This window comes from Heliangelus exortis, chromosome Z, assembly GCF_036169615.1.
Source record: "Heliangelus exortis chromosome Z, bHelExo1.hap1, whole genome shotgun sequence".
In the NCBI taxonomy this organism is placed as follows: Eukaryota; Metazoa; Chordata; class Aves; order Apodiformes; family Trochilidae; genus Heliangelus; species Heliangelus exortis.
This window is the reverse complement of record NC_092454.1, coordinates 45964054-45989831: the sequence shown is the minus strand read 5'-3', so window position 1 is coordinate 45989831 and position 25778 is coordinate 45964054. Positions and strand designations below refer to the sequence as shown.

Here is a 25778-nt window from a genome sequence, read left to right as displayed (position 1 = left end):
ATAATGCCATACCTTATATAGCCTTTGTATGAATAGACTCATTGCTTTAGAAACTGTATTGATTTGGCATTGCATTCGTCATACTTCAGTGTAATCATTATGCTCTCCAAAATGCTGTTGTTGTTTGTTTGTTTTGTTTCGTTTTGTAGAAAAAGTGCTGTTTTATGCATAAATGACTGCTGCTACAAAATATAGTAAAAATATTAACTACTGCTTTGCACGTATGTTTTGAGTGAAAGAAGTAAGTGCACAATATATCTTATAGAATCTGCAAACAAGTATTGTCTGGTATGATGTTGTTTTTGTGTATCAGTATAAATATGTTAATTTTTTAAATATATTTTACAGACATGCAACAGCCATGTTGTAATCCAGAGAAGTAATGTGTTTTCAGAAAAAGAAACCCATATTCTTTCAGAAGTCCTAGTATTGATTAAAAACCTCCATAACTGAGATAATTGTTACTATGCATACAGATGAATACAACTGTAAAAATACATGAATTTTTTTTAGCCACAGAAATTATGGTTTCAATTTTTGCATTTAGTAGAGAGGTTGACCAACTGCTTTGAAATGGATGGAAAAAGATGTTACTGTATGAACTGAAAAGAAATGCAACTCTTGCTTAAAGAAAGCAAGCTTTTCAGGAAGGTATGATCACAAACACCTGGGGGATAGAGTTTTGAGAGCAATAGTAGAAGCATAGAAGAACAAGACTGACAGAAGAAGGCTGATGTTCAACACTGAAGGAGCCTTCTGAATTGTGAAATGCATAACAATTTATGCAAAACTGGTGTCTACTGAAAGTGTCATGCAATGACAGAGATGTGCTAATGTATTTCCAAACTCTGTATTGTCTGCCCTTAATCTGAAATACTTGTGGTGGCCTAACCTGGCTGAAAAATACAATTACTATACCAAAAGAAACCACTTAAGGCTGTGCCATGCTAAGATTTTTCTGAATTTTCCTTTTGAATTAGAGATTTATACTTTATATTAAAGTAGAAAAACACCCTGCAGGGAGGCTTTAGGAGGGCTAAAAAAACCAAAATAAAAGGAAGCAAAAAACCCAAAACCCAACACACACATAAATTAAAAAAAACACACAAAAATACCCCAACAAAAAAACCCTCCAGCATTTGTTACTTATTAGTTGAAATGCCAACATGTGAAACATAGTTTATTGAAGAGAACATGATACTGTGTATTGACACTGTGCATTTCTGTTGAGTTTGAATAGTGTAAATAAAATAACTAAATACAATAAGTGGCACAAACCTGGCAAGATTTTCTTTTGTCTGGTGTTTAAATCACTACTGAAGAAAGCTGCTCTGTTTAGAGGGGTACAACACAGCACATCCAGCTTTATGATCTCCCCAGCATAGCCATATCTGGTGTATCTTTTGGAAGTAAGTCTTGGTGTTCTAATTTATTTTTGGGTGACGAAGCACTTCCCTTTTCTTCTCCCTAAATACTGAGAAACTGCAAGACAGAAACCACTAACAGATTGCCTCTTAGAAGACTACAGTATTCGGAATTTCCAACATAAATTCTTATGAAACCTCTGCGTGATTTGCATTACTTTGTTGTCTTCCCATGTGGCTTTTTGGTAACTTTACATGAAAATTGCCACCACTTACCTTGAACAGAGCTGAATGCTGCTGTTAAATTTTGAGAAGTACAATAGGAAAATGGAAAATACTCATATAAATGCACATGCAAATACATATTCTTGCACTACTCTACTGTGGGGGCAGTAAAAATGAAGTTAGTTCAGTTACCCCTTCACATGTGTACAAATCATCTGAATCTCAAAGCAGGTTGCCTGAAGATTTTAGTTTCTTTTATGTCCCAAAATAGTGTTTCAGTAAAATGTTAAGGCTACTATAGGTAGTGTTTCTGCTGTTCAAACACCTACTAGAAGAACTGGAGGTCTTTAATTGTTCTAGAGAACAAATTTCTGGGAAAATCAAAGTTTGAAGAAACTACTGTAGGAGATGTAGTAGTGTCATTAAGTCTTTTGTCATAAAGTATATGAAAATACAGCCCTCAGTTCATCTTCATGCTGTTCAAGAGTGTGGTGCTAGAGCTTTGTGATAAATATTCATACTGAATATAGTGAATTCTGGAACTGGTTTAAAAACCTGTCAAACTGCAAGCAGACTAAGTTAAACATTCTTTGTGGACAATTATAAGGAAAGAAGTCAATGTTGAGTATTTGCAAATATTACCCCAAAATACTATGTCATCATTTCAGGAAAAATTCAAGAAGGTATTTAAAAGGGGAAAAAAAAAAATTATGTTAATATGGATAAAGCAACCAAGGAAGCAGATACTAATTCAGGTATTTGTCTGTTGTAGAGTACTGACAGAGTTGAGTCTGCACTAGAAATGCAGACAAGTGAGTAGATATTATCAAAAAGCCCATCAATGGGAGCAATGCAGAAACATCTAATACTGTTATAAAATAATAAGCTATACGGTTATAAAGCAGTATGAATAAAAGATGAAGAACAAGGTAAAGCTTCAGGTTTTATGTAACTAATTATTCTGAGCCATGCAGAAACATCCAGGAACAGGAAGCATGCAAGAACCTGTAGCTAAATTAATACGTCAGCACAGCACATGTTGAATTCTGAGGAAATGTTTTGTGTTGGGTTATTTTGATGGTTGCTTTTTGCTAGGGAACGAGAAAGAGTGAATAAGTGAATACCATTCTAAACTGAGTTACTGCCTTGAACTTCTACAAGGTTGCAACAGCTAACGTGCTGTCTGATCTGTTTTTCTGTGCATTCAGTTGCATTTTCAAGATGAAGCTGTGCCGTAAAACTTCAGGCCATTTAAGAATATCAGTCAAAAAACACAAAGCAGCTCGTGTATAGAAACAACTGTGCATCACTTGCCTTTCCTTTGAAGTATTTTTCCCTTTCATGTCATAAAGATGTGAGACTTCGGTAGAGAAAAAAAAAAAAAAATAGAAATAGTGGTTTCTGCAACAAAGTAAGATCTCTAGTAGAAGTCTGGGTGGTAACAGAGCTGTTAATTTAGGATGCAAATGTGACATTCTGCCCAGGTCTTACCTAACGTGATTTGGAACTCTGTATGGTCATCTGCCCTATTCTGGAGTTCAACCAGATCAAGGTTTTGGTTCAAGAAGATTAAGTGCAGGCAGACACTGAGTTGCTTTATATTTTCCAGAGCTCCTCATCTGAAATAAATAAAGGGACTGTGTAGCACATGAGTAACAAACTCGGTGCTACAGGGCTAAGCATGATTCCTGTTTGTGTTAATTCCTGCGTCTGTGCAGAGGAAGCTGCTCTCAGAAAATCACGCAGCCGGTCCCTGCGCTCTGCATCTGACTTCCACTCGTGCAGCATGTGTTGAGCTGCACAGCATTAACCCCAGGGAATAGGAAATGGAAAGCAAATAGTAGCCTAGGAAGAAAAAAATTCTCTTATTAAAGCCAAAGTTTTACTGAGAAGCAAAACTTGGGAAAATCCAGGTGCTTGGTAACCCCTTCATGCAGTAGACAGAGCCAGATCCCTCCAAAGCAAACAGGTCAGGAGAAACAGGACTGGAATAGTTAAATCTGAAAAATGTTGCAATAAGCAGCAACATTTGAAATACACCATAACTCTTTTTTTCTTTTTTTCCTTTTTCTTTTTTTCCCTTATTTTCCCTTTTTTCCTCTTTTCCCACTTTTTCCCCCTTTAACCCTTTTCCCCCTTTTTTACCCTTTTTTCCCCTTTCTCACCTTTTCTCCTTTTTCCCCTTTTACCCTTTTTTCCCCTTTTCTCCTTTTTCCCCTTTTTTACCCTTTTCTCCTTTTTCCCCCTTTTCTCCTTTTTCCTCTTTTACCCCCTTTTATCCCTTTTCCCCTTTAACCCTTTTTCCCCCTTTTACCCATTTTTTCCCCTTTTCTACTTTTTCCCTTTTTACCCTTTTTTACCCTTTTCTCCTTTTCCCCCATTTTTTCCCCTTTTACCCTTTTTTCCCCTTTTCTCCTTTTTCCCCATTTTTCCCCTTTTCTCCTTTTTCCCCTTTTCTCCTTTTTCTCTTTTACACTTTTTTCCCCTTTTACCCTTTTTTCCCCTTAACCCTTTTCCCCCCTTTTTACCCTTTTTTACCCTTTTCTCCTTTTTCCCCTTTTTCCCCCTTTTCTCACCTTTTCTCCTTTTTCCCCTTTTACCCTTTTTCCCCCTTTTCTCCTTTTTCCCCTTTTTTCCCCTTTTCTCCTTTTTCCCCTTTTACCCATTTTTACCCCTTTTCTCCCCTTTTCTCCTTTTTCCTTTTACCCTTTTTTACCCTTTTCTCCTTTTTACCCTTTTTTCCCCTTTTATCCCTTTTCCCCTTTAACCCTTTTTCCCCTTTTACCCATTTTTTCCCCTTTTCTACTTTTTCCCTTTTACCCTTTTTTCCCCTTTTCTCCTTTTCCCCCATTTTTTCCCTTTTTCCTTTTACCCTTTTTTACCCTTTTCTCCTTTTTACCCTTTTTTCCCCTTTAACCCTTTTTCCCCTTTTACCCATTTTTTCCCCTTTTCTCCTTTTCCCCCCTTTTTACCCTTTTTTAACCTTTTCTCACCTTTTCTCCTTTTTCCCCTTTTACCCTTTTTCCCCTTTTCTCCTTTTCCCCCATTTTTTCCACTTTTCTCCTTTTTCCCCTTTTTCCCCTTTTCTCCTTTTTCCTTTTACCCTTTTTTCCCCTTTTACCCTTTTTTCCCCTTTACCCTTTTTCCCCCTTTTTACCCTTTTTCTCCTTTTTCCCCTTTTCCCCCTTTTTCCCCTTTTTCCCCTTTTTCTCCTTTTTCCCCTTTTCCCCCCTTTTCTCCCTTTTCCCCCTTTTCCCCTTTTACCCTTTTTCCCACTTTTCTCCTTTTTCCCCTTTTCTCCCCTTTTCTCCTTTTTCCTTTTACCCCTTTTTACCCTTTTCTCCTTTTTACCCTTTTTTCCCCTTTAACCCTTTTTCCCCTTTAACCCATTTTTTCCCCTTTTCTCCTTTTCCCCCCTTTTTACCCTTTTTTACCCTTTTCTCCTTTTTCTCCTTTTTCCATTTTTACCTTTTTTTCCCCGTTTCTCCTTTTCCCCATTTTTCCCCCTTTTCTCCTTTTTCCTCTTTTACCCTTTTTTCCCCTTTTACCCTTTTTTACCCTTTAACCCTTTTTCCCCCTTTTTACCCTTTTTTACCCTTTTCTCCTTTTTCCCTTTTTACCCTTTTTTCCCCTTTTCTCCTTTTTTCCCCTTTAACCCTTTTTCCCCCTTTTCCCCTTTTTTCCCGTTTTCTCCTTTTTCCCCTTTCTTACCCTTTTCTCCCCTTTTCTCCTTTTCCCCCTTTTTCCCCTTTTTCCCCTCCTACCCCTTTAACCCTTTTTCCCCCTTTTTCCCCTTTTTCCCCTTTTTCCCCTTTTACTCTTTTTCCCCCTTTTCTCCTTTTTCCTCTTTTCTCCCCTTTTCTCCTTTTCCCCCCTTTTTACCCTTTTTTACCCTTTTCTCCTTTTTCTCCTTTTTCTCCTTTTTCCCCTTTTCTCCTTTTTCCCCTTTTTTCCCCTTTTCCCCTTTTACCCATTTTTTCCCCTTTTCTCCCCTTTTCTCCTTTTTCCTTTTACATTTTTTTACCTTTTTCTCCTTTTTACCCTTTTTTCCCCTGTTATCCCTTTTCCCCTTTAACCCTTTTTCCCCTTTTACCCATTTTTTCCCCTTTTCTCCTTTCCCCCCTTTTTACCCTTTTTTACCCTTTTCTCCTTTTTCTCCTTTTTCCCTTTTTACCCTTTTTTCCCTCTTTTCTCCTTTTTCCCCTTTTCCCCCTTTTCTCCTTTTTCCCCTTTTCTCCTTTTTTCCCCTTTTCTCCTTTTTCCCCATTTTTTCCCCTTTTCTCCTTTTTCCCCTTTTTCCCTTTTTCTGCTTTTTCCCCTTTTCTCCTTTTTCCTCTTTTACCCTTTTTTCCCCTTTTACCATTTTTCCCCTTTTCTCCTTTTTTCCCCTTTTTACCCTTTTTCCCCTTTTTCTCCTTTTTCCCCTTTTTTACCCTTTTCTCCTTTTTCCCCTTTTACCCTTTTTCCCCCTTTTCTCCTTTTTTCCCTTTTTTCCTCTTTTCTCCTTTTCCCCCTTTTTCTCCTTTTACCCTTTTGTCCCCTTTTCTCGTTTTTCCCCTTTTACCCTTTTCTTCCTTTTTCTCCTTCTTCCCTTTTTCCCCTTTTCTCCCCGTTTTCCCTTTTTTCCCCTTTTCTCCCCCTTTTCCCCTTTTTCCCTTTTTTCCCCTTTCTTCCCTATTTTCCCTTTCTTCCCTTTTCCCCTTCTTCCCCTTTTCCCCCTTTTTCCCTTTCTTCCCTTTTCCCCTTCTTCCCCTTTTCCCCCTTTTTCCCCTTTCTTCCCTTTTTCCCCTTTTTCTTTTTTTCTTTTTTCTTTCCCCCCCCTTTTTTTTTCTTCTTTCTTTTTCCCCTTTTCTCCCCTTTTTTCTCTTTTCCTCCATTTTCCCCTTTTTCCCTTTTCTTTCTCTTTTTCTTTTTTCCCTTTTTCCCCTTTCATTTTTTTTTTCCTTTTCCCCTTTTTTCTCTTTCTTTCCCTTTTTTCTTTTTCCCCTTTTTTCCCCTTTTTCCATTTTTCTTTTTTCCCCATTTTTCCCTTTTTTGTTTTTTCTTTTTCCATTCTTCTGTTTTCTTTTTTCCCCATTTCCCCCTTTTTTCTTTTTCCCTTTTTCCCCATTTTTCCCTTTTTAATTTTTTTCTTTTCCCCTTTTTCTCCTTTTCCCCTTCTTTTTTCATTTTCTTCTTCTTTCTTTTTTTTTCCCCTTTGTTCCCTTTTCCTCCTTTTTTCCTTTGTTCTTTTTTCCTTTTTTCCTTTGTTTTCTAAAAAAAAAAAAAAACTTTTAAAGACTATTTTTTAGAAAAGAGTCATCCTTCCTAGAATATCTGTTAAAATCCAGTCCTAAGGCAAACGAGCTACGTTTGAGCGAAAGAGTAATGCCAACTCAGACGCTTTACAGCGCTTAAAAGAAGCAACACGAAGTTGGAGACCGGAGGCTTGGCCAGTTTGGTCCTTGCTGGCACCCAGCCTGGCCCGGGTCTGACCCTCTCCCAAGTGCTGCTGCAGAGCATCCCCCACAGGACTCCGCAGGCACTGCCAGGATGATCCCCGTGAGCGGTCCCTGAGGCTGCTGATTGTCACAGCAGGAAAAAAAAACAAAAAACACTCAACCCCCCCCCCCCCCCAAAAAAAAAAAAACCCAACCAAAAAGAGCTGTGTGTTATAAGGGATTTTGGGAGGAGGAGTTTGCATACCTCATAATTCTGATCCACAGCTGCTGCCATCAGCCCGAAGCACCCACAGGCCCCAGGGCACATACATTCTGGAGCTCCATGGTACCTGTCAGAGATCCCTGAATCTCCCCGGCTCAGGTGACAAACAGGCATTTTCAAGGGCACCGTGCAGGGCTCCTTTTCCTGTGGCCTCTTGTGGCCACTCGGGACTCACCCTTCCAGAGTGCATCCTTTTGCACCATGGCTGTGGTGAAGATTGTGGCAGGTAGCATAGATAATACATTTCTTGTATGCTGTAATTAAAAAAAAAAAAAAAAAAAAAAAAAAAAAAAAAAAAAAGTGAAATAATAGGGCTAAATTGTTGTTTTTATGGAACACCAGCAAAAGCTATAGAAAAAAACCAAGAGAGCAGATCACTGGAGCACCATCTGGAGTTAGATATCCTGTAATGGATGGCTGGAATCAGCCTTCTCTACTCTTTGCATTCATACTCTTAACTAATACTAATACTCTTTTCTCAGCAGAAGAATGAGAAATTAGACCTGAACTACCAGCTAAAAGCAGCTAAAAGCACTACAGTGAGGCAGCTGGGAAATGTGATGGGGCCCTCTGGGCTCTCCTCTGCTGGCATGTGGTGCTGATGGTTGGATCTGTCTTAGCTGATGATACCTACACGCATGTGAGATGAATACATGAAACGCTGTCCCATGCTTGGTTTGCTTAACCCATTAAGCTGAGCGATGTCAAATGATTTGGTGCTACCTATTCCCACCCCAGCAGAATGTACTCTTAGGTCAGTGTCTGTTTCCATCACCAAACTCATCCAGCAAACTGAGGGCGTACTAAGACAGACCCATCAGGGGCCACACAGGAAAACAGACACTTCACTGGCATCAAACTGGGCTTTGCCATCTGAAACAGCCACCAAAAAACCCACTCACTGCCTTTGGAGCATCAACAAAAGCACCAGGACTGCACAGGTACTTAAGTAATAGGAATGGCTATGAAACTGAGATGTCTTTAAAATTAGGTTTCAACTAAGAATCAGTTTTAAGGGTTGGAAATTTAGAATGAAAAGTCTAATTTTTTATTTTTTAAAGTACCTTTCCCTTAGATACATAGGCAAAACCTTAGGATCTCTCCAAAGCACATTTTTATTCAAGTTAGCATCTTTACCTCGCTTTCTTCTGGCTGCATTTTTGGATCTTCAGGTTTCATGATTGAACATCAGACATACTCTGCTTGCACCATGAATGATGGAATGGAAAATCTGAAATTTTGCAGTACTTCTGCTTTGCTACTATCAGTTTGTCTACTGCTTTACTGAACCTAGATAACCCATTTTAACTTTAGTCTTTGTATATATATTGTAATTTTTAAAGAGCATTTATAAAACTTTATTAATAAATTAAACATTAATGAATCAGATATTTGAATTCGTTAAATATAACCCAGTCAATAACTCAAATGCTTTGCCATTTGTTTAAAACTGCAGTAATTTCTCCTCAACAGGAACTGTAATTATCATCTCTTGCCTAATTGAGGACATCTTACTCTGAAAACAAAACAACAAAAGCTGAACAATTACATCGATTTGAAAAGATCAGCTATTAAATGCTGATGCTAGATGTGTTGCCTGAGCTACAGCTGACTAAGCTCTAATCAGGTCAGCAGGCTTCTCTAATTATGTCATTATGTAATTATGTAATTAAGTACTCTGAGTCACGTGACTATGAGAAGCGGCTCCTCCACAGAAACACACTGCTCTATCAATTAAAAAGGTACTATCTAAACATCTAAACTCCATACAGCTGCTTCTGCGTGGGCAGTGTGGAGCTTAGACATAAGGACATTCAGGTTCTTACCTTATGCCCATTAATGGAACTCTTAAAAGACCTTTAATAAAATTTAAGGTTAAACCTAAACTTGGCTTCAGCCCTCAGCAGCAGAATATGATATAAGTAAGCACTCTATTCACTTAGCCAAAGATATTAAAAGGCTGTTTCATGTTCTTGAAAAGGATGTTTTTTGCACCAAATATAAATCAATAAATCAAGGTTTCTAGAGGCTAAAATAATTTCTCCATTAGGGACTGAACAGGTTGAAATCCCACTGCAAACTGAATCCCTAAATGGGGGAGATGAGAGAAAAGTTTGGTAAAGCTTTCAGAAATTGAAGGAGAGATCTCAAGCTGAGTGAAAACCCAATTCCTTAAATATGAAGACGGTCAAGTGGACTTTAAAGGAACAAAGCATCTTTTTAGTATAAATGTATAGTTTAGACCAATGAGCAGGGAGACAGAACCAGGTGATCTCAACCAAGTCCTCTTATCACACCACTTGTCAAGTACCTGGAAGTGATGCCTTTCTGCTGTTCATAAAGGAGTCATAATTACAAGATCCTGCAAAGTGGACAAGGGTTTTTTTTTGTACCTTTGCAGATCTGTCTCTCCTGACATATTGTTATTCTTGGTAGCTATTGATCTCATACGCTGTGAATACCCCATAACCTTTACAAAAGTCTATTCCATTATTTTCCTTGCTTTTAGAAACCCTTTTCTGATTCTAAAATACATTTCTAGAGCCTAAACACATTGCTCTTTGTCCTACACTGGTTGCGTAAAATTTCTTTTATGTTTACTGCTACCTCTACGTAGCTGAAGACTTCTGCAAGTTCTTGCCTCAGACTTAGTTCTGCGTAAAGCTGCAGTTTCTCCATTCTTTCTTTATAAGTCATATTTTCTGTATGTTCAGTAGTTCTTTTTACTGTTTTGCAGATTTCCTCCTTCTTGAAATGTGGTGTCCAAAACTGAGCATGGCACTGCAAGACTTATTTGTTCCCAGCAACAGAAATATTCCGTGTATCTTACACTTAAAATTCTCATGTATATATCCCTGTATGGTTTGCTGGCTTTCACAGTTTAACCGTGACCATACTTATCTGTATGAACTATCCAACCAAATCTCCATCATGCCAAACAAGACATGGGTTTGAATACAGTTTGAGACAATAGCTGTTCCTGTTTCCTATCCTCTTGCATTACCATGTAGTAAACTAATCATAGTATTAGTACAAGTACTATAATATAATAATACACACTATATATATGTACAAGTAAGTATATGTACATGTATATATATGTTAGTTATCTATTACTATGTAAGGAACAATAGAGTACACCAAGCACGTATTTGTATACGATGAGCTATGATGCTTCTTCTTACCTCTCTCAATACTACACAAAGAAAATGAATTCCTTACACATCTGAGCCCCTTTACCAGTTGCTGTCTCGTGTGTGACTCCTCAGCCCCAGCCACACTCCTGCAGGGGAGAGCCCAAGGTAGGGCTTGCTGCTGGGACCTTGGCAGGGCTCCTGTCCCATGCCCTGCCCACACCAGGCTCAGCTGCTCAGGGGGCAGAATGGGCTCCTCAAGGCAAGGTTACCCAGCCAGGGCTGGAAAACTCCCCAAGGCTGGAGGCAGAACCACTGCTCTGCATCCTGATCCCACCATTGGTCTGTCCTCATGGGCAAAAAGCTCTTCTAACCTATCAGCTGAGCCTCTGGTGTTTAATTTTATCACCACCATCTGACACCAGGTGCACAGCTTGCCAGGTACTGCCTGAGTCCTTGATGAGCTCATCACAGATCCTGCAGGGCTGTGTCAGGGGGGGATTATCCGATTCTATAGTTACAGATTCAAGTCAGATAATTTATTTTAACCAAAATATAAGCTTATGGTTGAATTTAGGAAAAACTTAAGAGATTATTGGATGCTGCAAGTCTGAAAGAGAGGATAGTTAAGCCAAATTAGGAGACCAGTGAAAGTTCACCTACACACACATGCCTGCAAAAGTATGTATTAGATAGGTGCTTTTTTGAAGCTCAAGTCACTGTGATTTAACAAGGTCTGAATTTAGAACAGGCATACAGTTCTGATCATCACTGGAGTCTGTTTTGTTTGGTTTTTTTCTTAGCAGACTCCTGATTGCTAATGAGTTTTAGCTTCCAGTATAGCCTCCCTATGTGTCCTGGGATCCTATGCAAGCTCAAACCCACCTCACTGAAAAATTTTTGAGATGGATGTTGCCTGAGTAGAGTTTTGGAAAAGCTTGAAATCACAGTAAGGCAGAAAGCTTGTGTCTGCTTGAAGGTGGATTGACAAAACTGTAACTACTGAGAGTCTGCACAAACAAGATTCTGAGGGGTACAGCAAAAAAATTGGAAGGTGTGCTTCTTCACATATATTTTGTAAAGGTTCCCAGGAACTGCAGGGTAGTTTAAAGATCCCTGAAAACAGGACGTGTGAACCTTAAGGATGAGCTTCAATGAATAAAATGTCTTCTCCAAGATGTGTCCATCTCTTTGAATTTACCTGCATGCTATGTCTCTAAGATACAATGAACTACAATGAACAAACAAAGAACTGAGCTAACAGATGGAAAGGTGTATCTACACACTCTTCAGTGCTGGGCTGGAAGTTATCAAAGTTTCCAAAAGCAAAGCTGAGAATGCTTCTGTTACATAAGGTGTAAAAGTTAAAGCAGAGTTGAAAATTCAACAGAATTAGACTCACATCTGGCAAACAGGGTCTGAACGGTTGCTGGACAACTGGAACAATGCAGAAGACTAGGCCTTTTTCCATGATCTATTCAGTTTCTCAGCTCTCTAAATTTAGATACATATACACACACTTGATTCCCTCTCTAGTGCATCACTCAATGACAGTGGAAGAGACTTAATGCTGAGAGACTTAGGATCAATGTTAGTAAAACAGGAAAGCTGGCAAGGTGTGAAAAGTACCAGACTTTCTTTCGAAGATGAAGAGCAGAAATGCTGCTGCAAAACTTGAGAGGCTCTAAAAAGTTGCCCAATTGTTCAGGTAACTTGGTCAATATTGCTCCTTGTATCAGGGCTAAAAGCATCTGCAGGAAGAATCTTCCTGCTCTTCAAACTGGCGAGATGCTTATCCGTCATCAGCCTATTATAGAACAAACCAGCCTCTTATTTTGGCTCCAAGACCAATATCTATGCCATTTCATCAGGAGAGGAAAGCTGAAGGCTTTGCTCCTCAAGAGCTCTGCACAGACGGCAGATGACTGTTGTTGGGGTCAACATGACACTGCACCGGAGCTCTCACCCTATGTGGCCATTTGCAAATGGAAAAAAAATACCAGGAGGAAAAAGTGAGTCACAGATACACAGCTGGCTTTATACACAGCTACTTAAAAACACAAAATGAACGTTCATGCTGAACTTTCAGCATTGCCAATCAGGTACCAGAAGCTTCCAGAAAAAAGGTAGATCATGGGGAGGTCAGGTGGATGAAAAGAGGCTGATGCACAGAGTAACAATCTTATTTTCTTTCCTCTTAGTGTGGGCTCTCTCACGTACATAGGTTGGAAAATCGGACTGGAGAAGCAGTCTGTGAGAGTGCAGTGTTTGGTACTGAGAGCTGACCACAAAGCAGGTGGCACAGTAAGTCAGAGTAACAGTCAAGTAACTCTCCCTGAGCTAAAATACAAGGAAAGGAGCTGAGGTGTTTGTTCCCATGATACAGAGATGTTGTCCTACAAAAAATTGAATTCTACATGTGATAGCAATGTGGCAGAGATCAAAAAGGAACCTCTTTTTGCTACGTGAGGACACTGATGTGTGACTGCAGATCTGAAACCTTTGTAACCTGTTTTAGATAAGAAATGAATCTTTATTTCCAGTTGACTTGCTGCTGCCTGATGAGGAGGAAGGCTGAATGGAATAAATCTGATATGGTTTAAGAGAACAAAAAGGACTGATAGACACCTAATTGCTGGAGTAACAATATCATCTTAGGAAAAGGAATAAGGAAGTGATGCAAGAATTTCACTAATCAAAGAACACTTTTCAAAAGTCCATTTGCATAATTAAGCCAAAGGCAACCCAGGTGCAGCCTAATCTAAGAAGCTCTGAGTCAACTACTACCAGCTAAGTTAAGGAGCATGATAAAGGTCAGAGGCGACAGTCATCAACAAAATAGCTGGAAATACAACTTGATACAGTCAGAAAAAACAGCCAGGAAAGGCAAAAAAGCTTAGTTTTAAAGCAAATTACATACTTACAAATACAGGAGCAATTAATAGAATCATAGAATTGGCTGGGTTGGAAGGGACCTCAGAGATCACCAAGTCCAACCCTTGATCCACTACCACTGCAGTTACCAGACCATGGCACTGAGTGCCACATCCAGTCTCTTTTTAAATATCTCCAGGGACGGAGAACCCACTACTTCCCAGGGCAGCCCATTCCAATGTCTGATCACCCTCTCAGTAAAGAAATTCTTTCTAATGTCCAACCTAAACCTCCCCCGGCACAACTTAAGACCATGCCCTCTTGTCTTGCTGAGAGTTGCCTGGGAAAAGAGACCAACCCCCACCTGGCTACACCCTCCTTTCAGGGAGTTGTAGAGAATGATGAGGTCTCCCCTGAGCCTCCTCTTCTCCAGGCTGAACACCCCCAGCTCCCTCAGCCTCTCCTCATAGGATCTGTGCTCAAGTCCCTTCACCAGCCTGGTTGCCCTCCTTTGGACCTGCTCCGGGACCTCAATCTCCTTCCTGAACTGAGGGGCCCAGAACTGGACACAGGACTCGAGGTGTGGCCTCACCAGGGCTGAGTACAGGGGCAGAATCCCTTCCCTGGACCTGCTGGCCACGCTGTTCCTGATACAGGCCAGGATGCCATTGGCCTTCTTGGCCACCTGGGCATAAATTAGCAACTCAAAAATACCTCTGAAGTGGTATAGACCAGTATAGCAATAAGAACCCCCAGGAAGATGTCTGAGTGTCTGTAGAATAAGTTACTTGAAGTACATTCAATGCTCTCACTTAGAAATGGTGGGGAAAAAAATTGGGAAAGTAAGGTAAATAAGGAATAATGAAGTGTTAATACTTCACCCACTATTTAAGCCCTTTTAACATGTGAACATGATAAAGTATCTAGGCTGCAAGTGTTTTATTGTGGTAAAATTTCTAGAAAGGCTATGTTGCATATGGCAATCCTACAATTTCAGGGAAATGGAAAATTGTGTTCAAAATAATCAGCAACCTGAGTCAGTGTGGAGTGGAGTTTCGAATGGCAAAATATACTTTCTGGATAAATATCTAGAGCTTTGTACCATGAACACCACTGGATGTTCTTTCTATTGACAGAGAGAGAACCATTCAATATTTAGTATACTTTGAGTTTAATGAAACACTGAAGTTCTTCTTACAGTGTTACAAAGATAGAATACATTTGTAATCTAAATCTAAAGGCACAGCATCAACATGATAATACAGATTAATAGTAAAAGTTTTACAGATTAATCTGTAAAAACTACAGATTAAAAGTTACTGCAATAAGACAAAGTCATTACAATTAAACTTGTGGATTTCTTTTTTTTTTTTTTTTTTTTAAAGAAAACCAGAAGCATTTACTGGCACATGCAGACAAAATACTGTGAGTTTTGCAACGAACACTGATTGCATGCATAAGTGCAGAGGATCCTAAACTCTGCATATAGTACTAATTTCAGCTTTTGTACAGCCCCACTTGCAACACATTCCTGCCAAACCCAGAGATTCACGTTTTCTTCTGGGATAGCTGGGCCAAAGATTTGAGCCCATGGTGTCTGCAATTTCTGCTCCTCCACGGTCCTTTGGAGCTTCCTCTACCTGTTGAACAAGGTCTTTGAAGTCATCTGCCACGGGTATATATTCGTTATAATCATTTAAATACAAATCTTTAAATGCCTCCCATCCAAGAAATGGGCCATTTCTTTGCAGCTGCTCCACGTCTGGACCCAAAACTGATTTCATCTTGAAGTTTCCCAGTAGTTTGTTACTTGCTGCTTGTGCAGAATCTGTTTGAAGAGAAGACTGTAAGTTCAGATGTCAGCAGTATCAAAAGAAGCAAGCAGCTCCAAGAATATCACAGTAAAATCATTCAGTTAGTAATAAACAAATCCCTGTTATCTAGTACTGCAGAGTCTCCAGTCCATGATTTACTTATATCTTAGTTTTAGGGGAGTCTTTATGTTTTAAAGGCTGTGCTACAAGTTAAATAATGGAGAGAAAACAGTTATAACTATGACTGAGGTCTAGATACCCTATCACAACTACATTGTTACGGATATAGAAGCCTCAGTATACAGAATGAAAATTTTGTTGTAAAGACACCTGACAAGAAGCCACACCGAGCTGTGAGCTGAGCTGTCATGAGGCACATGAATTACATTAGTTCCCTTTTCTCCAATGCACAATCAGGCAAACCACAATCACATGAAAAACAAATGTAGGGAGGACTAAATAGGCAAGTATTAAAAGATATATAAACCTCCTCTTACAGATCATATATTCCTATAGCTATTTTCAGCTGATTCTTGCCATTAGTTTCTGCCATTTCTTGAGGCATAGCAGAGACTTGGAGAGTTTACTTAGTAATACAGTTCATCTCACTGAAGTGCTCTCAAAATCCATCTCTGCTCCCTTTCACTCATGCTTTTGCTTCTGCAAGGCAAGCTGAATTGCTCTCTTCAGCTAATGTGGAGAAAAGCAGTTTCTTCAGTTAAAATAAAAATCCAAAATAAGTGCTTTTGTTGTGGTCCTGATGCTACTAATGCTTTTTGCTTCAGCAAGCTGAAAGAACACATGAACATCCAATGAATGTTATATTTACTTTTATATGGCTAATTAATATGAGGAAGCTAACTTTCAGATAGAACATTTGCCTGAATATTTAAAAAAAAAAAAAAAAAAAAAAAAAAAAAAAAAAAAAGAAGTGTCTGTAGCTATCTTACTAGTTAGACAGTCACTTGCAGGGAAAGAACACAACCCTTAGCAGAAGCTGTACATAAGTAGTTTGTTATAATTATAAAGGTAACTTTTATCTACTATTCAACCTGCCAGAAAACATGCAAAAAGAATACCAAGAAATCCAAAACACCGGCTTCATTAGCTGAGGCTCATAATCTGAGGTCTAATAATAAGCTCTTTCATTTAAGCCATAATTCCAACTTTTGACCTCTGTAACTATGTTTTTTCTCATTATTAAAGATATCAACCTAAATAAGTCATCCTTTAAAATTAATTTAACTTTACCGTAGTTTGAGAACACAGCCAAAAAAACCCCAGCTGCTTATACTGTCTTAATATATTTGACTTGTAAGATGTGACAGCAATACTATCTAGGAATATTTTACCCATTAACTGCATCACAAAGTATCCCCAAAACAGTTCTTGCTGTTTAAATTGTAACCTGCAGCACCAGAATTCCTTCCTATCCACTCCCCAACGTGCCAGCTCTTCCGTAGCGAGCAGCACAAGCAAGTGGTAAAAACCTCAAACTATTTCCCATCCAAGGATGCTCCTGGATGCTCCCAGGAAGACGAGGCAGCACCGCACGGGGAAAATCTGAGCCAGGTCTCCCCAGCCAGGAGAGTTACCCAGTTTTTTGAAGGGAGCGAAGCCATAGCGAGAGGCACTCCCTGCCGCACCTCCCTGCACAGCCAAGAAGATGAAAGTGTAGTTTACTGTTTATGGGGCTTTTTTAAAGTAAAAAGAGTTCCGCGAGCTTCTGCCGCCGGCAGTGGCTGCTCGGTCCCGTACAGAGCGATGGCTCTGAAGAGACCAGAAACTCCGGGGGTTATCCCTGCTAACAACGCCCCGGAGACTGCCGTGGTCTTCTCCTCTAAATCTGCGGATTTCCTTTCGGAAGGAAAGGGAAGGACCGAACAAGCACCGTGTCCGAGAGGCTCGGGACGCTCCCTCCGCGGCTCAGGGCGGGAGGAGGGAACAGCCCCGCGTGGCGCTCGCACTTCCCCGCTCCGTCCCATTTCCCTCCCTCTTCTCCTCACCGGAGCCCCCGAAGTCCCCTCTGCCCGCAGGCAGCGCCGCTGTCCCGGTGCCTCCCGGCGGGGCTGCACCGTCCAGCCGCCCACCCCAGCCCGTTCCTCGGGCACTCACCGCCGGCGGCCGCCGGCTCCATAGCCAACATGGAGAGCCGCTTCCAACGGGACCCGCCGCAGGTGAAGATGACGGCTCGAATGAACTCCCGGCCGCACAGCTTCACCCCGTACCCGTCCCCGTCGCCGGCGGGGAGCACGCCGGCTGCTGCTCCGCGGGCGACGGGATGTCCCGGCGGCGTCGCGCAGAGCAGCACCGCCAGGGCGCAGAGGAGCCGCAGCTTGATCCCCATGGCTCCGACCGCACTCCCCGTCCCGCTGCCGCCCCTTCCCCTTTCCCTTCCCGTTCCCGTCCCCGCTGCCGCTCTCCGCGTCGGACCCCGCCGGCCGCCCGCGCTCGCGGCCTCGCGCCACACCGCCCCTGCCGCGCGCTGCCTCTGCCCCGCGTGCCGCCCGCCTTTTATGCGCTGAGGGAGGCGCTGAGTCACCGCCCGCCACCGGGGCCCCGTCCCCTCACCCCGTCACCCCACCCGCCAGCCTCCTCGCCGGGCGGTCCTTTTTCTCTGAAAGCGGCGTCGAGGCGCAGCTCGGGGCGGGGGTGTATGATTGCATCCGCTTTCTGCCCCTTGCTCGCTGTCGGGGCACCTCGCACCTCGGTAAATGTCAACCCCGCCGCCTTCCTCGGGCTGCTGGGTCCCCACGGACCCTCAGGCATGCCCACCGCCCCGCACTCTGTCGCCATCTCAGCGTCTCCTGGTTGTCGTCAGTGCCCTCTCGGATCACTCCGAAAATGTGGGGAAGTTATGCTCGACGTTTTTATTCCTTGCAGGTCTAAAATCTGCGTAACTACTCCTACATCTTAAAAGCGCTGCCTGAAAGAAAAGGGCATAAGCAAAGCAAAGCAGAATAAACGCATTTGAGCCCCACTACTTAAGCCGGGGACACATGACAGGGGACTGAAATGTCTGAACTGCTCCCGTGTTGAACTCTGTGGTTCAGCCATAGGCACCCAAGCACCACAGGCGCCTCAGCTCCAACACACACATTCCGGGGATGTTGTGTTTCACGAGCAGCCCCCAGCTGGCTCCCAGCAACAGAAGCAGAGTTCTCCAGACTCACCAGAAAGTAAACCGTGCGTTTGATGTGTTGTTTTATGGTTTGTGTTTGTTGGTTTTTTGTTTGTTTGTTTTTGGGGTCTTTTTTCTGAGCACAACAGGAGAAGATACGGCTGATGTTCTCCGTGAGTTCCTACAGTTGTACGGTGGAAAACCAGAGAAGTCCACCTCTCAGAAAACTAATTAATCTGCTCTCTATAGATCCTTTTGCATGAGGGTTATGTTTTCTACCCCTTGGACACATGCCCTGTACTGTTATAGGAAAAAATCATCAAAAATCAGGCTAGGAGAGCACAAAAACCTCATACATCCACAGCCCAGTGCACAGAAGTCAATGATTCACCTGTGCTAGCGGAGAAGACTCTGAAATTACCTTTTCAAAGAGGATTTGGCTGTCGTCATATGCAAGAGCTCTACCAGGACTTTCAGAGCAATAAAGGAGGTGTCCTTCTGAGTCAGGCAGTGCTAGCCTGGTGACTTACTTAGCTTGTAAACTATTGTAATTTTATACCCTGCTTTGATACCCATGCCCAATATTGGACCCAGTCTTTAAAAGCAGCAAAACTTCAGATACTACTTTCTCAGAGTTTGTCATGAGGGAGTTGTGAGAGAGCCCCAAAGAACAAGATGATTTGTTGGTCTGTCTGGAAAACACCTGATTTTCCACATGATTTAGTTTCAAATTTAACTGCACTATCAGTTATTGTGGCACCACGTCTTGACACCCCAAGAAAAGGTAAGTATTATGATGGCCACCCTTAGGGTTGTTTGTTGTTTTTTTATTTTGTAAGACTCTAGTTTTTGCAGCTGTTCTGAAGCACAGAACTTTTGACTACAGCAGCTAAATACAAGCACTCAAGAGTGCTGGAAAACAAGTATTTCAAAACAATTTTTCTGACCTCACTTGCTCTTTCTTCAGGGCTACTAAATGTGAAATACAATACTTTCTGTGCTTTCCATTACATTTGTTGGTAGGTGACAGAGCACAGGTTGTCAAAGAGACCCTGGAGGGTATGTCTTTTCAGGACAGAAGTAAATGCTCACGGAGCATCCTCCATCACTCTTCTTGTTGAAAAGCATAGGCTACAAATGCTCTCTTGCTAGGATTAAAGACTGCAGCAGGCAAAGAGTTAATGAGTTTTATTAAGGATCACATTTGAATGAATCAGCAATAGTGTAACATTTTACTAAGCTTGAAGTAGTTTTCACTAGTACCATGTACTGATGAGTATTTTTTCCTCCAGCCATGTTTTAGTTCTATTGCCTCAGCACCTGCAGCTTTTAACTACATCTACTGTGATTTGAATTATAGGTTATAAAGAATAACTAAGAACATACTATCTTAGTCATATAACTTAAAAAATCACACAGGACTTTATATAGAAAAGCCTGATTGTCTCAACTGTCAGCCTTTCAGTAATCTGCCATGAATTTAGATAAAGTCAAAGAGAAGTTTATCTGTTTATTATAGTTAGGAAAGCTAAATCTATTAAAAAAAATACACAAAGAAGAATATAAGTAATTTAAATCCAACCAGTCAGATATAACTGTGCACCTTAACATCTACTACAAAGAAGAATAGGCAACAGTTAAGCTGTTTCAATAATTCCATTCGTGATCTGTAGGATCTTGCAAGATAAGTACATCCACCCTACTGTCTCAGTGCAAATATTTTGTATTTTTTAGTTTCCAAAAAAAGGTGATGATGATTGTACCATTTTTCTCCCTTTTACTAAATTTTTTAATCTGCTGGCCAACAGCAAAGTTTAGAGAGGGAAGAAGATGTTTAATGAAAATAGGTGGCTAAATTAAAAAAATACTCTCCTTGATAGCCTTGAATACCTTGAATGAAAGGCTTATTCACATGTTAAATGTCAGACAATCTACACAAGAGATCAGACTGGGACAGAAATGCACAGACTTCATCAGTCTCTTTTCAGACTACATTGCAAATTCATTCTATTCACTGCTGCAAGAACTTAGTTTATGAAAGTTGCCCAACCATGAATTTTAAGTATTTAAGTTGCTTAGCACTAGACAAGGTTCTACAAGAAATGTGAGATACTACTGCATACATGTGATCGTTGACTAGGTACCAGTGTTATCCAGCTATTTTATGTAGGGCTTCATCAGGACTTCATCAGAAGGTGACTGTGGGTTTTAGAAAGCAGTTCACTTTTAAGAAAGCTAATAGTTAAAAAATTAAGAAATCTAAGAACTTTTACATAACGAATTCCAAGACTGATTAAGCAATTAGATAGCAATGCAGAAACAATATCATTTGTGTATGTTCACACGTGTGCTCTTCTCCTCTATTTTTAAAAGCAGTGTATGCAATTGCAGTCATAAAGTAACTTCAAAACATTTAGGAAGGGGCTGTAAGAATTTACTTCCCCTATCAAAAGGAAAGGCTTAGAAAAGTTAAATCTTTCATCCAGGGAATAAAGGAAGGGGCCCAGATTGGATCCCCAAGGTAACTTTGCTTGTTTCTCAACAATACTCATGTATCCTATGAAACCACATTAATACAAGAAGTGTGGGGCAGGCAGTTGTGTCTCACAAGTGTTCTGTACTTTCATGGATTCTAAATGAGAAATACCCAAAATGAGAACAAAAAAGGAGTTTATTTTTGACACCCTAATCATGACTTACTTCTCACTTTTCCGGAAGAATCTAGGTCTGAGTGACACTGATTCAGGATACATGGCTATCAGATATTACAACCAGAAAAAACAACAGGATTAAGACGGTAAGAATAGTGCCTGCAGGTCAGAACAAGCTACCCCTGCAGTTATTCTTCCCTTCCCCAGTGATTCATGAAAACAAAGACAGTTGCTGTGATAAATTAAAGTAAATGTTACAGCTGAAGGCAGCTGAGCAGTGATGACAGAAGGGAGCAGGATGTTTCAGGTGTTTTATTTATTTATTTCTGTGAGTACAACTGGTATGACGATTATGGGCAACTTTTGCTTTAAACTTTTATTTCCCTGAAGGAGGCCCAGTCAAAGGTAAGTTTTCCAGCTTGCTTTCATCATTCTCTGACGGAAATCATACCTTTTAACCATGCTGTAGCTGTGTATATATGTGACAGGTATGAGCAAGCATTTTGGTTGATTCACTGGAAGCAGGATAAATATGCAGTAACAAAGAATGAGCATATTCAAAACAGAAGCATACATTTATCAAGAAAAAAAGCAAAGCTAACAGTAAAATATACAAGCACAGTAAATGTGGCTTAACCCTTAACACTTTGGCACATCCTAAGTAGCCTGTTTAAATCCATTTCTGAATCTGGTATTAAGACTGTCCTGATTAGAGCTTGTTGCTTTTCTTTTGTGAATTTGGTAACTTCCACTGATACTCACTCTGTAATGCTGTATTTGACTTGCCTCATTTTGTTTTTAGTGTGGAGTCTTGCAGTGGATTAACATTATTGATATAAGTTTAACCTTTGGGAGAAAAAAAATAAAAGCACATTTTACTAGGATGGGGTAATAAATAGCTATCCTATTATCTCCTACAACTAGTATCCGGGTCATTATTTTGCATAGCCTGCCTGATACCTTTAACACTGCCTATTCAACACCACAGCCAGAACTCTATCACAAACACACAGGTTAGGAACTAATTCACAGTGGATAGATTATGTTTTTTCCTAATATTCTAGCATTTGTAACAAAAACTGATGTATGGACTACTAAACCCACTCCCTTTTAGAAATATCTTTTGTAGGATTAAAAGGTGGGTTAAAATGCACACGTGGAGAAATACAAATACCAAACCAAGCTGGTTTAATTCTTTTTTTTTCTTAGGAGAAAGAGTTTCAACAGATGACAGATAAAAACATAAAAGGCTATTATAACTTTTTCAAAATTCAAGCAAGGTTGACTTCAGCACTTGGAAGAAAGGTCATAGATGATTGTTATTCAAAGCTAAACAAATAAACCAGGACAGATCTGTGTTAAGAGCAGTACATAATACACCACCAGCTGGTGAGGGATTATGTCAGAGGACAGGGTGAGAATGTGGTGGTCTTGGGCGGCACCTTGTGAGCTCACAGAAGATGGGGAGCACTATCAGCTGAGCTGATGCACACCTTCTGAGATAAATCACTCCCTTAAATCCTAAACAGCAAATGTGTAGACCAAGCTATTATGACAAATTATAACCTATTTTATCACTCTGCACATAAAAGGCATCACATTTGAAATCTGTTGCAGGCTGGATGTGTTGTTAAAGTGCAAATGACAGAGACAATTACAAAAGTGATTGAATGCAGAAGTAAACGAACTTCAATCTCACACAGCTATGGAAACTGCTACCAGTTTCTCCTACACTGAGAAGAATGTTGTTTTACTACATGTTCACCTGTCTTACTGTAACAATATTACTATCTTAATCAAGTGGTCTTCAGAAACAGGTTCAGGGCATGATCTCCAGCAGGAATTTAATTTTTAACTCAAAAAATTGTCAATAGAGACTTAAGCTTCATTCACCATTGGATGATTTTTAGCATTTATTTTTCATTATTCAATTAGAGTAAGGCTAGAAGAGTTTCCATCCGAAACACAAAATATTTTGTTTATAAACAAGATGCTTTTCTTTGGCCAAGTGTAACATCAGAACACTAAAATATACTTAAATTATGTTTGCAGTATATACCACGTGAAGTAAAGGCAGACAAAAAATCCCTCAGTTTTTCAGTACTTGTAAGGTTCCTTGGATCTTACAAAAATATGTATTAAAAATTTTGCTTGCTTTTAGCCTCAGTTATTATTAATCTTAATAGCCGAATGCTGATTTCATGTAAACAAATTATCCCGAGTTTCAGAATGTCAAACAAGCACAAAAAGGATTCAGGAAATAGCTAAATAATTTGTTTTCTCTTTTGAGAAAATATCTCTGCTCATACTAGTAGTTTTTCCTAAGAGTAAAACACACGGTTAGCAAGTGATGTGTTTACTTCTGAACCTACTTCTGATAAAAGCTGTTTATTCCAGAAGTAGAAGCAGAGATGGTTTACTGCCTAATGAACAGCAAATTAAAAGTGTCCTGATTTTTAAAGAAGTTGACTGTCTATTCCTGACTTCAAATTAAGCTAGACATCCTTAAACACATTTGAAAATTATGACCATGTTTATACAAATTTGTACCAATCAACTTACTTTTGTTGATTATAGTGGGTTTGATCAGTACCAGACATTTTTGAAACAAGTGAAAGTTATTTTCAGACTCTAAATAGAGAGTGGAAATTCAGTATTTCATTCTAAACAAGAAAAATATATTACAGTAACAATGAATGTTAAAGACATACATATGACACGAAAATAACGGGTTTAGAAAGTATTAATTTTAAAAAAATTAGTTATGTTTTGCTTAAAAAAAAACACCTCTTAATTTTACCAAATTTTAGTGATTCACTAATGCACAAAACCAAACTCGAAGTCACATTTCAGATATTAAGCTTTAATACCATCCTCTATTTTCCTGTGAAGAATTTGCTTTGAGATCTTCTGATTTTCTCCAGGTCTTCGTAAGTGAGTGGTCCTTTGGGCAATTCTAGCAAAGTGCTCTGTGTGTCTAATATGTTCTCTGCTTCACCTTAAAAAAAAATAAAAAAATCAAGTAGATATCCTCATCTTTACTGTGAGAAAGCAAAAGAAGTGAAAAAAACAAAACCAAAACCCAACAAACAAAACAAAACAAAACAAACCCCCAAAAAACAACAAAAAACCTCACAAAACCATACACACACAAAACCAACCAACAAACAAAACCAAACAAACTAAGGAAAAAAAAAACCCAACCCAAACCACAAATAAAGAAATTAAGAAGCTGATTAAGCTTCTCTCGTTTGGGCTAGAACACCAAAACACCAGGTGGTAGTTATGTGTTTTACAAATGTGCTGATGGTAATGTAGCATTAAAGTCATCTTTAAGGCACTTTGTACTGGCAGGATAACAGTTACCAGAACTGTTTGGTCAGAACCAAGTATCTGACTCAGGCTGAACTTGCCTGAAAGAACTTCAGCCAAAAGAATCAATTGTGTTCTGGTTGCCATTTCTACTAATCCCTTTCTCCTAAAAACTATTTGAGTTGTAGTAAGGTTTCATTTAGAGACTTATTACACACGTGCTTTGAAATGCAGGTGTGAGATAACACAGCAATATACTTGGTACCAACTGCATAATGTATTTGACTAATTAGGAGTCTGGAAAGAGGGTGCATTAGAAGTACACATTAAAGCATACATAACCTTTAACAAGTAAATTCTGTGTACACAGTATCCTAGATATGCCAAATTTGAGCAGTTTTTCTTTTTGCCCAGGCCTAGGCTAAAAGATGTCAGGCTGCAGGCAGAAAGTGGGTAGCACAGGACTTGAGGAAGCACTTGTTAAAGCAGCATACTGCTCACAAAAAGTTTTGCTAAAACAGTTACTTAAACACGGAGTCTGAACTGCACAGCAGGGAAAAGTTGTAGGGTGCACAATGCTCTAGGTATGGCTGGAATGAAAACATGTAGGACAGAGAATCCAAAAAACAAAGATACAATTTGAACATCGTACATAGGTTATGGTTGTCTGACTGATATTAGAAAGGATAAAGATTAAGCAAGGAATGTGTTTGCTTTGGCTTTATGCTCTTTGATATAATGCCAACAATCTTGCTTACCCATGCCTTAATGGCTAGCTTGACCATCATTAAGTCAGTGACTTGAAGCTGTATTTATTTATATGCAATAGACCTGGCTGAATGTTGTCATGCAGTCAAGAGTGTGGCCATTCTTTGAAACTGGTCTGAATGCTAGAATGTTATACTGCAATTCTATTAGTATTACAGTGTTTGAGATCCCCACACACCAGTTATATGCAACTAGATGACACTGGTTACCACTCCCAGTAACTGGTAATAACACGATGACAGTCAGTAGCATATCACATCTCAATATGGAATAGCAAAATATCTTAGGTGACAGAGAGATGTTACAGTCAAGCCCCTACGCCTGCCCCTCACATCACAGAATCACAGAATGTTAGGGGTTGGAAGGAACCTTGAGAGATCATCGAGTCCAACCCCATTCACAAGAGCAGGCTGCCCAGTCAATATCCTGTTTCACATGGCTCAGGATACAAGCAGTGAGCTATCTCAGTCTTGGAGAAGGGTAGCCAGAGTTTTATTACTTAGTGGAGAAGTTCTGTTCAGTTGGAAGCTGGCTCCCCTCTGCTCCTCTGACAATTTGTCTAAAAATTGTACCTGGACTGGGAGAAAAAGCAGCAGAGCAAGGCTGAGAACAGGGATATCAGGTGCATGACTGATTCTCAGTGTCCTCAGCCATTCAGAAAAGATAATGCACTTGAGGGATATTCTGTAGCCCTGCCATCCCCAAAAGACTTATTTCTGATACGTGGCCCTGGCACACTTAAAGCTTTTCAACAGCACAAGCATGACTGAAAGTAGGTGTTTCCCCTTATGTTCACAGTTTGTGCTTTAATT

At 40.1% G+C, this 25778-nt stretch overlaps 2 protein-coding genes across 2 annotated transcripts in view; both read right to left on the bottom strand.

Moving 5' to 3' along the window:
• Positions 1–14454: 14454 nt before the first annotated feature.
• LOC139789507 (relaxin-3-like) lies at positions 14455–17544 on the bottom strand. Its single transcript, XM_071730358.1, has 2 exons — positions 17230–17544; positions 14455–15128 (listed from the first exon to the last, which is right to left on the bottom strand). The coding sequence occupies exons 1-2, from the start codon at positions 17459–17461 to the stop codon at positions 14773–14775; spliced, it is 588 nt and encodes a 195-aa protein (XP_071586459.1). The 5' UTR covers positions 17462–17544; the 3' UTR covers positions 14455–14772.
• Positions 17545–20888: 3344 nt separating this feature from the next.
• Positions 20889–25778, bottom strand: part of PLGRKT (plasminogen receptor with a C-terminal lysine) — a 28235-nt gene continuing 23345 nt past the window's right edge. The window contains exon 4 of the mRNA XM_071732025.1: positions 20889–23884. Coding sequence (XP_071588126.1) covers positions 23763–23884 — 122 coding nt within the window. The 3' untranslated portion in view covers positions 20889–23762. The remainder of the gene's footprint in view (positions 23885–25778) is intronic.